Source organism: Myotis daubentonii, chromosome 1, assembly GCF_963259705.1.
Source record: "Myotis daubentonii chromosome 1, mMyoDau2.1, whole genome shotgun sequence".
NCBI lineage: Eukaryota > Metazoa > Chordata > Mammalia > Chiroptera > Vespertilionidae > Myotis > Myotis daubentonii.
The window spans coordinates 47,379,982-47,397,371 of record NC_081840.1 but is presented as its reverse complement, the minus strand read 5'-3'; the positions used below and the strand labels follow the sequence as shown (position 1 = coordinate 47,397,371).

General features: G+C 43.0%; 1 protein-coding gene across 1 annotated transcript in view; it reads left to right on the top strand.

Moving 5' to 3' along the window:
- Positions 1–583: 583 nt before the first annotated feature.
- Positions 584–17,390, top strand: part of RAB8B (RAB8B, member RAS oncogene family) — a 65,637-nt gene continuing 48,830 nt past the window's right edge. The window contains exon 1 of the mRNA XM_059699181.1: positions 584–784. Coding sequence (XP_059555164.1) covers positions 661–784 — 124 coding nt within the window. The 5' untranslated portion in view covers positions 584–660. The remainder of the gene's footprint in view (positions 785–17,390) is intronic.

The following is a 17,390-nucleotide window of genomic DNA, read 5'->3' as shown; positions in this document are numbered from 1 at the left end:
CTTTTCCAGCTCTGTAACTGAGGGGCTGGGGGGGGGGGGGGGGGCTTAGAGGTGGTGCAGGGCCGGAACTGGAGGAGAAGCCAGATAATGCACTGCAGATAATCCACAGGCTGTGCCACAGCAACGATAAGGAAAGAAAGCATCTCAGCTCTGGGTCCCGGCAGCAGAGATGCAGGAACCGCGGGATTCAGATTCCGAGGTCCTGGATTTGAAAGCAGCCCGCACACAAAAGAAATGACGAAGTTGAGTACCCGATAATGCACTGCAGATAACCCACAGGCACGATACGCAGAGTTCGAAACTGGGCCTTCCTTCCTCACTTGGACGGAAACGCCTAGTGCACCTGGCCGCCCCTCCCAGAGCGGACCTTCTTTTATCCTGTGGGGCAGTCCTTACGGCCAGCGCCAGACGCGCCAGGCACGCCCGAAGCTCCTCGAAGGAACTACAAGTCCCATGAAGCCCTGGGTTTCGGGGCGGTGATGACAAAACCCCCGCGGATTGGCCACGCGGGGCGGGGCGCGCAGGCCTTCTCCTAGGGAAGGGGCGGGGCGAGGGGCGGGGCGAGCGGCGGCTGGGCGGGCACGCCCCCTCGCCGCGGCCCCCTCTCCGCCTCGCTCGGTTGCTGCTCTCGCTCCCGGGTCAGACGGCCGGAGCGAGAAGATGGCGAAGACGTACGATTATCTGTTCAAGCTGCTGCTGATCGGCGACTCGGGGGTGGGCAAGACCTGCCTCCTTTTCCGCTTTTCGGAGGACGCCTTTAACACCACCTTCATCTCCACCATCGGTGAGGGAGGGGCCGCTGCCAGGGACCGGGAGTGAGAAACAGGGGGCGAGGGCGAGGGCGAGGGGGCCTGGAGAGGGGGCGGGGGAGGGCTTGGGGGCCCCAGGGAGAGGACCCCGGGCCGGCGGGACGGCGAGGGCCGTGGGCGAGGGAGACGGAGAGAGGAAAGGGGCGGGCGGAGATGTGAGGCTGGGAGGTGAAGGGGAAACTTGGGGGCAAAGAAAGGGAAAGGGGAACCAATGGAACAAGGACGCAGGGGTGTTGGGGGAAACGAGAGGGGTGGGGTGACAGGGAAGGGTCTTCGGGGGACAAAGTGTGTGTGTGTGGAACACAAGGATCCTCACGGAGGGAGAGAAAGGGATAGTGGGTGTGAGATGGATGGAAAGACAGGAAAGAGGAAGGAAATGTGAAGGGGAAATGAAGGGTTGGGGGAACGGGAGGGACGCGAAGTAGAGGAACAGGAGACACCGGGGCACGAAGGGTGCGAGTCCAGCAGCGGGAGGGGGTTGGGGGGGGTGAGTGGTGGGAGGCGGGGGACCGGGCACCGGGGTCTGGGGAGGTGTCCTGGCGGGGGCAGAAGGAAGCTGCAGGTCGGGGCAGGGTTCAGGGGACCAGAGGACCGAGTGGGGTGCGTGGGGGAGAAAGTGAAGGAGAGCTGGTGTGAGAGAAAGGGGGGAGGAGGCTGGGCACTCGGTGGAGGAGGTGGGAGAGGGCAGGGCATGGACAGCAGGACTTTCTTCAGGAACTGGGAGCACTGTTACCCTCTTCTGTCCTCGCTTCCTCGGGACAAAGTGCAGGAAAAAGAGAAAAAGTGCCCAATGAGAGGAGGATGTATCCAGAGCATTAAATTGTTCTGCGAGCGTGAAGGGGCGTTAAGAGAATCGGTGACTTTGGGGAGCGGTGTGGTCAGGAAAATAGGAGACCTTTACTACCATCTCCTGAAAAGCAACACTTAATTGTTAAATTCTTGGGCTTGAATGTTTAAGAACTTCGCAGCCGAGGAGTCTGCCTGGGTCCCTGTATTTTTTGCTCTGGTTTTAATTATGAGTTGCTCAACGAATCACAACAAGCAGCATCCCCCCCCCCCCCCCCCTATTTTCATTTGATTCAGTTTTTTTTTTCTGATCTGGGCTGGGAGCTGTCCTTCCACCTTTTGTACTGGAAGACTGTGTTCAGGTAACAAGTTCTCTAACTTCCTATAAACTGAAGAGGAAATCAAAGCTGGTTTTAAGCTGCCAACCAAGTAACCTTAACACCCTTTTCCTTGTTAAATAGCTGCGGTTAATTAAATGCCTGAAGGATCTTAACTTTTGGTCGTCGGGGTGATGCTTGTGGCTTCTCCGAGGAGCTCACTTAAGCGTCTTTCAAATGAATTCTTACAGCTTATTTTACCATGAATCTCTGGGATTATTGGGGGCTAGTGCGATGGTCATAAGTGTTATTTGATTATTTGTATGTTTTAGAGATAATTTATTATTTCTTTAAAAAGCATAATTGGGTATAGAGCACTCTTCAAATCAAGTAGTAGGCAAAGCTGTGTGGTTGACTGGTTGGCTCTGGCCTCTTTCACAGGAATTGAGTGGTCTGAAAGCTCCCCGGTGTTATGATGTCTGGGCTTAGGGAAGTTTGAGCTGCAAGTTCTTGGCAGTCAGTCTTGAGTGGGACTTTTTCTTTTCTGAGGAAGCAGATTTTAAATGTCACGTCTCAAGTATATTTCTGAGAGATTTGGTTGGAGCTGTTACAGCAGCCAAAGGGCGTTAATTTTGATGCTGGTACTCATCTCAAAACCTAGAGTAACCTTCTTACATTGTTGAATGCATGCTGCAGTCCATTGGTAAAGGACAGTTTCTGACTGGTTGAGTGGGTAGTCTTCTGTCCATTCTATGCTTGACGCTCCCAGAAGCAGTCTCCTGCTTTGACAGTGAGTGAGTCGCTTGGATGCTATTTCTGTTAAGCTCCTTGGATGACCTTTGCTTGTTTATAATAGTTTAATTAGTTTTCCCTTTTTTTGCCTTAATTTTTGCCCCATATTTCCTGTAAGGGTGACTACTTCTTTTTAAAATAGTAGCTTTTAAAAATTACTTTTCATTCTGAAGGATTAGAATTCTTTTTGTGTTGATTTTTTTTTTTTTTTTTTTTAATGATTGCAATTCAGTTCAATGGAGGGCCGCAGCTATTAAGGCATGAAAAACAGTGTCCTGACACTGTTTGGAACAGGTGGGGTGGTAGACAGTTAAACGGGGTGAATCTCATGAATAATCTTAGTCTTTGTATTTTCTGTGGGGTGGATGTGGTAAAAAGAGACTATGAGCTGTGTCTTCACTTGACATGGAGGAGGGAGAAATCTTCCATGCCTCCACTTACCCCCCCTCCCCCCAGAGCCCCAACAGGAAGTGGTAGCACACTGCCTTCAAACAGTAGAAGAGTTTATATACCTGAAACCCAGTGCTTTGCAATTGAAATGAAGTTAGGAAGCTAAGGTGAATGTTAACACCATCGTAGTAAAAATCTCCACAAACATAGGTTTGGAGTGTCCATATCGCTAGTAGCAAAATCCCATTATTCCAGTTGGTTCTCAACCTTCTGGCCCTTTAAATACAGTTCCTCATGTTGTGATCCAACCATAAAATTATTTTCGTTGCTACTTCATAACTGTAATGTTGCTACTGTTATGAATTGTAATGTAAATATCTGATATGCAGGATGGTCTTAGGCGACCCCTGTGAAAGGGTCGTTCGACCGCCAAAGGGGTTGCGACCCACAGGTTGAGAACCGCCGCACTACTCCTTTAACACCCCCATCCCATTCCCAGGTGATAGGAAGTTGTTGAAGTGAGAGCTGGTGGTTCATCTCCTCCCAGTCATAGTTACTTCTTGAAGTTCCTAGGTGTGTAAGTTCCTGGGTATTGGAACTGGGTTTTGACAAGGTCTGCCACAGCATTGCTGACAAACCTTGATAAGGTCTATGTCACAGGAAAGACGCATTTCTTAACGCCTGGGGTCTGTGTGTGTGTGTGTGGTTTGGTAGATATGTATACCTTGTGTCTGTTTCTTCCAATGAGGGGACATTTTAAGACTTAGTTTTGGTTTGTTAAAGTTTAAGTAGTTTTAAAAAGGGCCTCTTGCCATCTTTAGACACTTTTCATGAGGCGTCTGCCATCATGAGAGGAAGGCGACAATTAGTCATTTTCAGAGCAGATACAGTTGTTGCCCAGATACTTTTCCTTACTTCTCTAAGGTCCGGCTGTTCTCTGAGATATCCTGGCTCCCCTCATTCCCTTTTTGCTCTTTGGGTGGTGGAGGGGTACGTTTTCTTCCTACGGACTTACTGGGACTCTTCCAGTATATTAGTCAGATAATATTTGTCAACTATTGAGTAGGATTGTTTTATCCATTTGAAATAATAGGCCCAGTGCTAGCCTTTCAGTTCCAATATTTGAGAACTGAAAAAAGTTTTTTAATTGGCTTCCCAAACCTCTTACATAATCATAATTAATGCTTAATTAAATGTCTATAAAATGTAACATTAAGACAACCAGGAAACAGCTATACAGTTAGCTACGTGTTATATTTCCTCTGGGCTGTGGGTACACTTTAATATTGATAGGAGGGCACATTGACATGTTGGAATGACCTGTACTGAATAAGGTGCTGGTAGAAGAAAAAGAAAAGCAGATCCTGTTCTCTAACAAGACAATCTAAGCTTCTTCCCTTTGCTGTCTTTCCCCTGGCCTGCCCCCCTTCCACCCGCTCTCCCCCCGCCCCAACTTCCGGTTAGGGTATTTCCTGAGTGGTTTCATTTTAGTATAGTCATAGTTTGACAGCAGAAAGAGTCTTAGAGATGATCTTTATGCCCCTGCCCCAATTTTATAAATAAGAAAACTAAGGTTAAGTTGACATTGTCAAGATCACAGCGGGTTGTAACAGAGACTCCAGCGCACTCCAAATCCAAGTCTGTGTCGCTTTTCACAATCAAGCTGCTGCTATATCTAATCAGCATGACCATCTCCACAAATTTGTCACCACCTTTTCTAGGAAGAAATTAGATTTTGCCCGTATGCTTTATGTGGAGAAAGTTAAATGCTCCCACTTTGATGAGCCAAATCTGTTCTGGGAAATAGTGAATGCTCATACAGTGGTTCATAGTGCTGCAGCAGGGGATACAGGGACAGCTCAGCACCTGAAGCTAGCTGTCCTTTGCTCTTTCTGTGGTTTCAGGTTAGGAGATCAAAGGGCACCCTGTCATTAAAATTCCTCCCTGTGCAAAATAACTAATGCAATCATACTAATAAGGGGATGATGGCAGTTGTTGCAGCCTTCTCTCACCAGAGCACTTTTAGATGTTTTCTTCTGTAACATTGCTTTTTTTTTTTTCTTGTATTCAGTTTCCTCAAAATCAGGGGTTGACAAACTGTTGCCCATAGGCCAATGTGGCCTGCAGCCTGTTTTTTTGCAGTCCACTGTAAGAATGGTTTTTTACAGTACTAAAGGGTTATTAAAAAAATCAAACAAAACAAAGACTATGCAAGAGACCATATGTGTCCCACAAAGCTTAAAAATATTTACTCTTTCTTTATATAAAAAGTTTGCTGACCCCAACTTTATTAAAAACTGTTTTTCGTTGGTAGCAATTCAAAGCTTTTATCAAGACTTATTGACTGAAAAACAAACTTTGTCATGTTTACATTTTTAGCCAAGATGATATCAACATTTGGCTGAGCGTAATCCAGATATGTAGAGCAAGTTGATTTTAATTTTCATAGTTGTTTTCATTCGTTTCATCCTTGCAAACAAAAATATGCACGGAACATTCAACTTCAAATTGAACATTTTGTACATGAAGCCTTATTTTAATGTCATGTGTTCTTTCAAAGCTGTCAGTAGACTTCCTATCTATTTCAGAACATGTAGAATTTAATACTTGGTAGTAAAGGGTTAAACTCATCTCCTCAGTTTGTGTTCTAGCATATGAAAAAAGCCACTCAACAAATTAAGGAGGAGAGCAGGGAAACTGAGTCCTGGCTACAGATATTGATGTGTCTTAAACATAAGTGTACTTTAATAAAGAACTTGGCCAGCTGTTCTGCATGGCAGCAAATCAGGGAGGAGATTCTCTTGGCAGCAGCACCAAGATTGTTTGGATCCACTGAGAAAAGCTGGAGGGAAATTGGTTTGCATCTTGTTTTAGAGGGAGAGAAGTCTAATCTGTGAAGATAAGGCAAACTAAGGAATAAAATAGCAGTTAGTTCTTGAACTGAATCTGATAACTGAAGCTGAACAGAAGAGTGGGATCAGAAATGGAAGGCGAGGAAGCTGCGGCAAGGCCTGCAGCCGGGGCTGTTTAGGTCTGGCCGCCTGCACACTGAGCCGGCCTGGCGGCCAGCTCTCTTGCGTGTGTTAGAATTGCTGCTTGGAAGAGTTTTGTAGGAAGTAGTTTTTCATAGTAGATTGGGAGGAATGTTGTAGTGGGGATGAGGTAGTAGATTTAGGTGAGTAATAATATTGTGGAACATAACAATGTGGACCTTCTGACGTGTCAGTAGCCAACGAAGTGGACTTGTTCATGTTCGGTGTCAGGGAAAGGGCATGGCACGTTAAGAGGAGCAGTGGGTCTGGAGTCAGATCTGGGTTCATGTCCTGACATCTGCCTTTCCTAGTTTTCTGGCCTTTAGTGAATCAGTTGTCCTTCTCGGGCCTTAGTTTTTTCATCTATACTAGAGTGTAATAATATAGTACCAATTTTTCAGGGTTACTGTGAATTCCCTAGGGCAGGAATCAAGTCTTATTCATCTCTTAAATCTCCAATGCCTGTATTAAATGCCCACTCAGTTGGACAGATGAATGACTGGATGGATGAATTGTGAAAGCACTGTGTAAGTTGTGAAGCATTGCTTGGATTTTAGTTTTCTTCTTTCATAGTTGTAGATGATTAGATGATGTCTGAGATAAGATTAAAAGTGCTTACTATGAATTCTTTATACAAGAATGGTATTTACCCTAGTATAAAATGTTGTATAGCTTTCTATGATCAGTTTTGAAGGGATGTTTTAAAATATGCAAGATATTTCACTTATCTTTCAGACTCTATAATAAGCTGTTTAACACCATGCTTCCAACCCCCCACTAACATAAATACCAGAGAAAATGAGTGAAATCACTGGGTTTGCTTTTGAAGAGCCATTTCAGCTTTGTCTCTGCCCATTAGATTCAAACAATGCAACAGATGCCTGTTAACAGTTTTGTGCCCAGTTTTAATTAGCAGATGGAGCTCTGTTTGTGTCTGTGTTCTGCCCAGCACTTGTTTGAGTGACAGGATAGTGAGTGGATTGGAATTCAGTGTTTGTGTTGAATAAAGCCAAATTCTATTTTTAAAAAGATGAATATAAACCTTTATTATATAGAACCACTTGCACATCTCACTGGAATAGCATAGTGTCTGGACTAAAACTAATGTTTGCAGTTATGTTCTTTGCTCTTATTACAGGAAAACATTACCATTTTATTGTTTAAGTGAAGGTTTTACTGTATCTCGACACTATCAGGAAGTGGCTGTCTTTGAAGATCCATTTCAATATTTTGGCATAGTATGTTGAGGAATATGCAGAGCCGGGCTGAAATAGGCTTTAGTATGAATGCCAGTAATGACGGGTTGTTAGGGGCCACCTGGAATGCTGTGTTGTATAGAAACCTGAGGTCCTGTCTGAGCTCAGCAAGCTTGAGGGCGGTCATGGATTCCTGATGTCTGCCATGGCAGGGGAGGGAGAGATTGGGTGGCAATGTCATACACATATGCTGTCTATTTTCTAAAGTGAGTAGGTAGCTATCCAATGCATGGTGTATAAATTTCAATATTAAAAGTATTATTGATGGCCCTGGCCACGTGTCTCAGTTGGTTGGAACATCATCCAGTACATCAAAGGGTTGTGGGTTTCATTCCTGGTCAGGGCACATACGTAGGCTGTAGGTTTGATCCCTAGTCAAGGTGTGTACTGGAGGCAACTGATTGATGTTACTCTCTCACATCTGTTTCTCTCTCTCCCTTACTCTCGCTAAAACAACACAACAAAATCTCGGGTGAGGATTAAAATATATATATATATATTACTGGGGAATGATTATTACTTGTATTGTGTCTGGAGATGTGTCCTTTTCTCCTTTTCCTACTGAACATAGGAAAGACCCAAAATTTGTATCTTTTGGAATTTTCTTATTTGGATTTAAATTAATAAGAACTTTAAAGGAAGTGGATGCCTGATTGTCTGTAGAAGAAGAAATAAGCCTGCTTTTTGTTTTATTTTGTGTAACTTAGTTACTCAGGACTTCCTTTGGGAGGCCACAGACAGTGGTAGAAACAATTTGGAAACAGATTCTGAAGCAGCCCTGTTTCTTGGCTGTGATGAAGTATTTGCTTGCAGTCCTACCTGTAGCATTCAGCAATAGTTTAAGAAACTATGCTCTATCCACTTGGTGACAATAAGTCACCTGTTGCTGGACATGAATTTTAATTCTTTGTTCCCAGGAGAAAATGCTAAAGCTCTGCATGTCCTTAATGTTCATCAAATATAGGCTTGCCATCACTGAGGTAGACTAGATGACAGCATTGTAGAATTTCAAAGCACTTTGCAAAAGCTGGGTGAGGATGGACTCTCCCTGCATCATGATACAAACCAGCCCACAAAGCAGTTAAGCAGTGTGTGTAGTGTTGCACAGCTTTCTGTTGGCAAAGCTTGGACTGACGTGACTTCCCCCACATCACACTATAATTTTGCCTGTTTTGGCAAAGAACTTGGCAATAATTATTTGAACAACTCATAGATGTTTTCCTGATGTATAAAGTGGTAGAACAATCTCTAAAATATGTGATCAGGTTTTAATATGAAATATAGGTGGTCTATTTAAAAGTTGAATTTTAAGAGTTTTTTTCTTAGGAACCTATGCAATATTTATTTATCTGGAATAGGTGTTGCAGAATATTCTAATGTCATACACACTGACAAGGAAAAAAATTCTGAGATGCGCTTGATTAAGTTACAGTGGGCCAAAGAGGGAGAGAAAGACAGAGCAGTTAGCTGTTCATAGCTGTGGCCAGCTAACAAGATTGCTCACATTCCTGCGTGTATGTTGGAACTTTGAATTAACTTCCAGGTGGCTATTATCTAAAGAGAAGATAGCCAGATGCCATCAAACCCTGGAGCCTTCCTTCGCATCTTGTTTACACATGAACTTTTCAGACTGTTGCCCATAACCAATCCAGAGGAGCACTTCTCCCAGAACTAGCCCTGCGTTGCCTTCTCCCACCTCCTTTATCTACAGCCAGTGTAAGTTCTTTCACAACAACTTACATCTTTCTTCCCCTACTTCATGTATGAAAAGGCTGGCCAACTCCAGGATGGCCCACATGTTGTCTTTTCCACCTGGTGCTGCTGGTGGTGGTTTAGACTTTATACCCCCAGACCTGATACTTTTTTCTTGCTAGAAATGGCCCAATAAGCGCTTTCTTTGAAAAAGACTTTCAGCCATGGAAGTTGAAATTTTTAACAACAAAATACACAAAATCCATTACAAAAAAGGGCTTGTGTTCTGAGATGTCAGTGACTAATCCTACTGTAATTTGTAAGTTGCTTATGAATTTGGATGGAGTAGCTGTTTATAGTTTTCAATAAAGAATATTTAACTTTTTTTTTCTTCTTAAGGTCTCTGAATAAAATCTTGAGATGGCTTAGAAAACAATTTTTCCATTTTTTGAATGACCCCGACCACTTTCTCATTCCACTCTCTGCATTAACACCTCACCCATACCAGGACTTGGGGAGAGGGAATTGGGTTGGAAAGAGAATAATGAAAACAACATTCTCCTCTCCTCTCCTATTGATTTCTTTGTCTACTTGTTCAGTCTCTTGCTTTTGCTTTTGTTGGCAGTTGGAGTGAACTATTGTATTTAGAAACTTGTGCGTAATGTAGTTTGAGAATTAATAATGATTTCTGACTGTATTGCTCTCTTATATTGTTTAGAACTAGAAGATTAAAAACTGGTACTGGTACTTGCCTCAGGCACCACCAGTAGCAAACGGTGACGTATTGATAAGGGTGCCATTCACAAACAAAATAATTTGAGTGAGTGCATTCCCCATTTTCTCTACTTACTATTGTTTTGAAGATTTCCAGTCCTTATAGAAGCATGAAAAATTCATGGGACAATCCAACTAATTTCTTTCACTTCACAAAATTCTGTTATAATTAAAATTAAAAACATGCGTATGTAACATAGTCAGAGGTGTGTATCATGGCCCTTTAGACTTTCATTTTAAATGTATGTCGTGATCTCATTATATGATTTACCTCATTTTTAAATTCAAATTATCTCATTATTATTGCAAAATAGAATATATAGTACTCTGAAAAACACGCGGTGCGTGCTTCCAGGCAGTCACGGCACAAGCCCCTCCCAAGGACATTAAGCTAGGCCTGTTTTCTCATCATGCAGGCAGTGCAGGCTTCAAGCCCAGCCTGTGTTGATCTTGTCAGTTAAACTTTTTGTAGTTCTGTTATTGGACAGGGGTCTTGGCCCTTAAGTGGGTCTGCCTAGGGTCAGTCTGTAGTGTGAGGGTTCTTGACTTCGAGCAGAAAAGATTTCACAACACAAGTCCCGGTGACTATGAGGGTATGTTTATTAAAGCTGGGGACAGTGAAACAAAGAAGGGCTTAGCATAGGAGCAACAGGAGAGCTTAGGCTGGGCTGCCTTAGCTCTCTGGGAAGTCAGAGAAAGGGAGCCTTGGGGACAGGGTCAGGGGGTTAGCCTGGGACAAGCTGCCACAGCCCATTGCTCCCCTGGTTGCAAGTTTTGTGGGTTCCCTTAGAGTTTAGGAGATGCATGCCTGTGGGGGATGAAGTCGGGGAAGCAGAGAGAGCAGAGAAAGCCGCAGACATGCTTCCCAGAGGGAGAGCGGGTCATGGGTCTTTTGTTTTGAGGGTTTTTATCTATCTTTTGCAGGCAGGGACTGTAGGGGAGGTCTCAAGGGAGAGTTTCAGTAGAATATTCATCAGTTTTCCAGGTGTGCTCTTTCAGGGTCACGGTCTTTACTGATTGCTCAGTGCCAGGGCAGGGGGTCATCAGTCACTGCAGCTGATCCTGGCCTTGCCCACCTGGTTTTGCTGCCTTTCCGGGCCTGGAGCGGAAATACAACTGAGGCCTAGATGCTGTCTCTCGGGAGGCGAGGGGACCTTCTTCATCTGGCTGTAAACTGCTCAGCCGGTTTGTTCAGCTCTCTGTCTCAGTCTCCCCATTCCACATGGTCAAGGAATTTTCCTAGCTTCTCACTATCCTGTCTCAGTACTAAAGAAACCGCTTAATGTTTTAGAATCCTGTCCTTTAAAAATGCCTGGTTCCAATAATAAAGCTAAATGTCATCAGAAAAATAAGGACTTGAAAGTTGGGAAAATATTCCATCAAAGGAGATATATAAAGTATTTTCAAATTATCTCATTTTCTTCATATACAGTATGGTGAAATAGATGAAAAATAATCTAAAATAATAAGAAGCCTTTTGCTGCTTAGGTATGCTGATGCTAAACTTCCATTTGACAGATGAGGGGCCGGAGGTTCAGAGAACGGTGTGCCTGGGTCACACAGGGCCTGGCCTTGAGCATTAGTTTTCTGAATACTAGTCTCTTTCTTATTCCTCATCTGCCTTCAGTGCTCTTGCTATGAAAAGACATTGATGATATAGCATAAAATCTGGACATAGTCAACATTTTGTGGGAGAAGAGTCAGAGATTGAACTAGGAGATATAAGGTCCAAGTACATCTCCGCCTTTGAGTAACCATTTGCTTTGGCCAAGTCTTTAATCCTCTCATGCCCTTTTTTTTTTTTTTTTTTGCCTTTGTTGTTTTAATTGATAAAAAAAGCAGAGGCTGGGCCCTGACTGGTTTGGCTCAGTGGATAGAGCATCGGCCTGAGGACTGAAAGGTCCCAGGTTCGATTCTGGTCAAGGGCATGTACCTTGGTTGCGAGCACATTCCCAGTAGGGGGTGTGCAGGAGGCAGCTGATCAATGTTTCTCTCTCATTGATGCTTCTAACTCTCTATCCTTCTCCCTTCCTCTCTGTAAAAATCAATAAAATATATTAAAAAAAAAAAAAAGCAGAGGCTGGGGAGGGTGCTTCAGTGATTTGTTAGTAGGCTAACAGCGATTTGTCCACTAGGTCACTAACTTCACTCATTCAATGAGCAACATTATTTAGTCTTTGAGAGGGGAAAGAGTAACAAGTATCAAGGCAGTCTGAATACAATGATGAAAAGGGCCACAGTGGATAATAGAAAATGTTACGAAAGTAGAGAGAAGAGATAGAGGAAAGCTTCTAGGAAGAAATGACACCTAATCTAAAATCAGAGCGCGACGGAATCAGTTGGGTAAATGGGCCAGCTGTACAGCCTTGGGAAGAATTTGGAGAAATCCTGTTGGCCACGGCCTCCAGGGAAGTGGGGTATGTAACAAGGTAAGGTTGAAGGGTAGTAGAGCGCAGATTGTGGAGGGATGTGAAACCTGTTCAGGGTCTGGACTTGTATCCTGAGAGCGGGATTTTATACCCAGAGACTAGTTAGGAGATCAGCAGACTATCTCAGTGGCCTCTTCCCTTCACTGGGACCTTCACTGTTTACAAAGTACTTTCATTTACATCACTATTTAAACCTCTCATAATCCTGTCCATGGACAGAGATTAGTATCTCCATGTTCTAGACAAGGAAGCTGAGGTTCTGAGAGGGTCATTGACTTGACCAAGTAAATAGGTAGAGGAGCCATGACTCGAGCCTCGTACTTCAGTTCTGGACCACAGTCTGTCCGCAACAACCTGCCCCTCTCAGAATGGTCAGGAGTTTTCCGTGGGACTCAGTGCACTGGCACTTAGCCTGTGGTAGCGGTCACTTCCAGTGGTCTGTGAGAACTGTGTAAACTGACCAGCGAACTCTTGAGAAGTGTGTTGAGTGGAAAGATGAAGTCAGCCTTTTCCTAGGCGGGCCCCAGGAACAACTATTGCAAACGTGCATCACATTCCTGTCAGCCCTAGGAGGTCAGTGGACTGGACTTGTGGTTTTGGGTTGTCCCCTGACCTCTAACCCAGTCCCTTAGGAAGCAATCAAATATGTGCACAGCAGAATGTGGGCAGGAGGCAACAGCATTTAATTATGAATCCAGCTCTTTTGCGTAAAGGAAACTAATTATATCAGAAATCTCAGCACTGCCTCTCCGCATGGGGCCGTTGGCTTGTTAAGCTTATATGCTGTTGGCCTTAGACTGTAACATCACTAGGAACAGCAACTATAATTGTGAGCCTTTTTCCTTTGACAAGTTAGGCTTAAACCTCATGTCAGCCTGTCCTTTCCTTTTTTTCAGGGTGAAATTGTCTCTGCTCTGGGTTTTGTTTGGAAAGTCCTGGTTGGCAGAATTTTCCTCACAGTGCATTATAGACTAGGCTAACATCCATTTCCTAACCCTGGGTCTCCAGAATGGTGCAGTGAGCAGAAAGCAGAAAGGCCCAAGCAGCTGAATTTGATGTAATAAAGTCCATCTTTAAAATTCATGAACTTGTCACAGAGGGGAGCCCCTGGGTCCTCACTTAGCTGTTGCAATTTTTTTGAAATCTATATAATTTTTTTTTTTTACAAAATAGCCATTTACATGCAATAAACATTAATATTTTAAGAAAGATGATTTTAAATATAATACTATTACATGCAATATACATTCATATTTTAAGAAAAAAAGATTTTAAATATAATAATATTACCAATACTGTATTAACATAGTATAATATTATAAAAGTTGTAGGAAATATTAAAAATCTGCAAATAACAGGATTACTTCTATTACACTCTAAAATATTTTTTTCCTCTGGCTCTATTTTTGTTCATTAGTTTATGTTGTTCATTATATTCCACAAAAGAGTGAGATCACATGATACTTAACTTTCTTTGACTGGCTAATTTCACTTAGCATGATGCTCTCCAGGTCCATCCATGCTGTTGCAACTGGTAGGAGTTTCTTCAGCTGTTGCATTTTTTTTTTTTTAAATATATGTTATTGATTTCTTACAGAGAGGATGAGAGAGGGATAGAGAGTTAGAAACATTGATGAGAAGGAAACATCGATCAGCTGCCTCCTGCACACCCCCTACTGGGGATGTGCCTGTAACCAAGGTACATGCCCTTGACTGGAATCGAACCTGGGACCCTTTAGTCTGCAGGCCAATGCTCTATCCACTGAGCCAAACCCATTAGGGCCAGCTGTTGCATTCTTGATGTGTACAGTGGTCATTGGTTTCTCTGAACCCTGAAAAGATTAGGAGCAAGGCTGAGGCCTTCCTAGAGGCAGGCCACCAACATGGGCGAGGAAAGCATAGTGGTGCGCCCCTCAGAGATGGCATTTGTTACAGGACTTTGCACACAGTAGCAAACTTCCTGGGCTCCCATTTCTTCATAAGCAAAAGGGACTGCTGTGCCAGGTTCACTCAAAAGTCTCTTCCAAAACTCGGCTCCTAAATGATTACCTGTGACTACCTGACGAAATAGGAAAGTAGAAATAACTCCAAATAGCATTGTATAGATAAAATCACCTGGACTTTTGAGACAGAAACTCTTAAATTTGAATGCTGAGTCTGCTACTTCCTATTTGAGAGCCTTGGTCAAATTAACCAATTTTCCTTATTGACAAAGGAAGGATAGTAACTCCCTTGCCAGATTTTTGTTTCATTTTGTTTTTGAGAATGAACAAATTATTGTTTGTATAACATCTTTGGCATATGGGAGACCCCCAAAACATGTATGTGCGTGTGAACGGGTGTAAGGGAATTACTCAGTCCCAGTTCACTCAGGGTAGGCCCCGGACACTTTATTGTTATAACACTTGCTTTCAATGATAAGAGCTGACATTTATCGACTGCGTACTGTACACCAGGTACAGTTCTAGGCATTTTACATGAATTAACATTTTCTTTATGGATTGGCTCCTTTAATTCTCACAACAACCTCTTAGGTGCATTCTGTTGTTATTTCTGTTTTCCAAATGCGGTAATTGGGGCACAGAATGGTTACCTTCTCAAGGTCACACAGCTGGTAAGTGGTGGAACCAACTCAGGTTTGTACCCAGGCACTTTGGTTGTAGAGTCTGTGTTTTTAACCACTATGCCTTTCTGTCGTAAGTGACTCAGAAATATTTACAACAAAAGATGGGTTATCGTTAAGGAGGTGGTGCTGCAAGGTGAACAGTGATACTACTCCTTGTCAGCTGGTGATGTCAGTTCTTTTAACCTCCCTGCCTCATACCCCTCTTCTGCAGAGGACTGTTGCCCAGCGGTTTAATGGACTGTAGTAAAGCATTTCGCACAGGGCCTAGCACACAGGCTCAATAAAGGGTGAAGGATTTCATTTATTTCCAGGTAACTTGTTAGAACAAGTTTCATAAAAAATACCAACAGAAACATTTCGGTCACATAATGGGGTGTGCTTCAGTTTTTTTGAAAATTAGTTCTTCAAGTTTAGGACCATGTGCATTTTACAAAGCTAGAATGAGAAATATTTGTCTTTAAACTCATTCCCAGAGTGATGGTGACTGTCGCTGGCTGCCCTGGCGTAAGGAGGTGTCCAAGAGCAGCCCTTGACCTCCGGTGCATAATGTTAGTGTAATGTAAGGAGCAAGCTCTTCGCAGCCTTCCAGCTGCTGCAAACTCTCAGGGCATTTTTAATTCCTCCTTCGGGTAAGAACAAAAACAATAGTGGAGAATGTCCTGTCTAGAAAAGACAAATGTTTCCATTAAAATACTCCAGTTGGATGTCTTCGGTTAGGGCCCTGAATTCTAAGTGCAGTGAGTCTCTGCAGGAAGGCTCCTGAATCTTAATGAGTTTGTTTGCATACATGAATTTGAACAATACATTAAATCTTGAAACACCAGACCCTGTTTTAATGGAGTAAATTACCCAACTTGAAAGTTAGTTAATAGGCTTTTCTTTACCTAATAATCAAGATGATGATACTTTAATCTCAAAAAGTCATTAATCATATTTTTACAATATTGATACATGCTATTAATTTTCTTTTTAGTCACAAAACTGTCTCACCAAGAGAATTAGGGAAATAAATGTATCAGTATAAGCATAGTGGTAAAAGCATCCCCCGCTCCCCACTTTTAACACTTTTCCTTTTTGTGGTACGTAGTACATGATGATGATTACATGTACATGGTAGGCATAAATCTGAAATTGGGTTTGGACCAGGAAGATGAGTTGAGATGCTTTTCACTAGTTTAAAAGTGTTTTTAAACATTTTTTAAAAAACCATATATTACAAAGCTAGTATAAGAGGTGGCAGGGATGAGATCATGAAGGGTCTTAAAGATCAGTGTGAGAAAGGTAGATTTTATTTGACACATTTGGTTTATAAATTTAAAAGCTGCAGTGTTTTTAAGAGAGTTCATTTTGAGGTTGAATAGCACTGAAAAACCATCCACAGAACTCTCTGGTCCAGTCCACTCCCTAAAACTATGTTGTATACAGAAAATATGCTGTTAAAAATGTTCAGATGGCCAGACTCTTGCCTTCTAATGAAGCATAAAGGTTGTGATGGTGGGTCAGTTAATGCTCCGAGCAATGCAGCGTGCCCCACTGGTGGGGAGCACAGAAGCATCACATTGGTTGTGAACCTCTGGGGAACAGAGACCATGATTGCTTCCTCAGAGCTCACTTACCTGATGCTCAGGCACACTGTATCTGTTTGTGGAATAAATGAACTAACACCATATATTTTCTTCTGAGGAATGGATTTTGGGCTCCTGCAATAGGGAAATCTCATCCATTAGCACGTACATAAGCTTCAAAGGGTGTAATTCTCACCTGTTATTGCTTAGGGTCTTTTTCTAGATGTGAGAGCGATAAAATCAAATGATTTCTCTTTTACCCAGAGTATTTATAATAATAAATGCCCATTTATGCCCAGGCATAAATGCCCAATTTCTGCAGCATGGAAGGCCCTCAGTAATAGTTGGTTGAATGAATGTACACTTGACAGCTGTTGGTACTCTCAAGTCCAGCTGTTCAGGTCTCACTCAAATCACAGCAAATGATTCCCCTCTGCATCTATTGTCCAGAAAAGACCACACAACCTTCTAACAAGAGCTTCCTCACCTTTCTTCTCATTTCTGAGCATTTCACCTTCTCCCCAAGGAGCCAGTGCTGACCTGTTGGTTGATATTCTTAATGTGCTACCTTCCCACTGTCCCGGGACCCAGCTCTGGCAGTTGTTCCCCTCCTATCCTCCATCTTCTGTTGTCTCTGTCTTTCCTGGCCCTTTCTTCTATTCTTTCAACTCTGTTGAAATTGTCCCCATTCAAATAAGGAGATCCCTTAAATTCACTGCTTCCTCAAGTCACTCATCTCCCCATCCCCTTTTCTTTGTTTTTTAATTTCTTTTAAAAAAAATATATTTTATTGATTTTTTACAGAGAGGAAGGGAGAGGGATAGAGAGTTAGAAACATCCATGAGAGAGAAACATGGATCAGCCACCTCCTGCACACCCCCTACTGGGGATGTGCCCGCAACCAAGGTACATGCATGCCCTT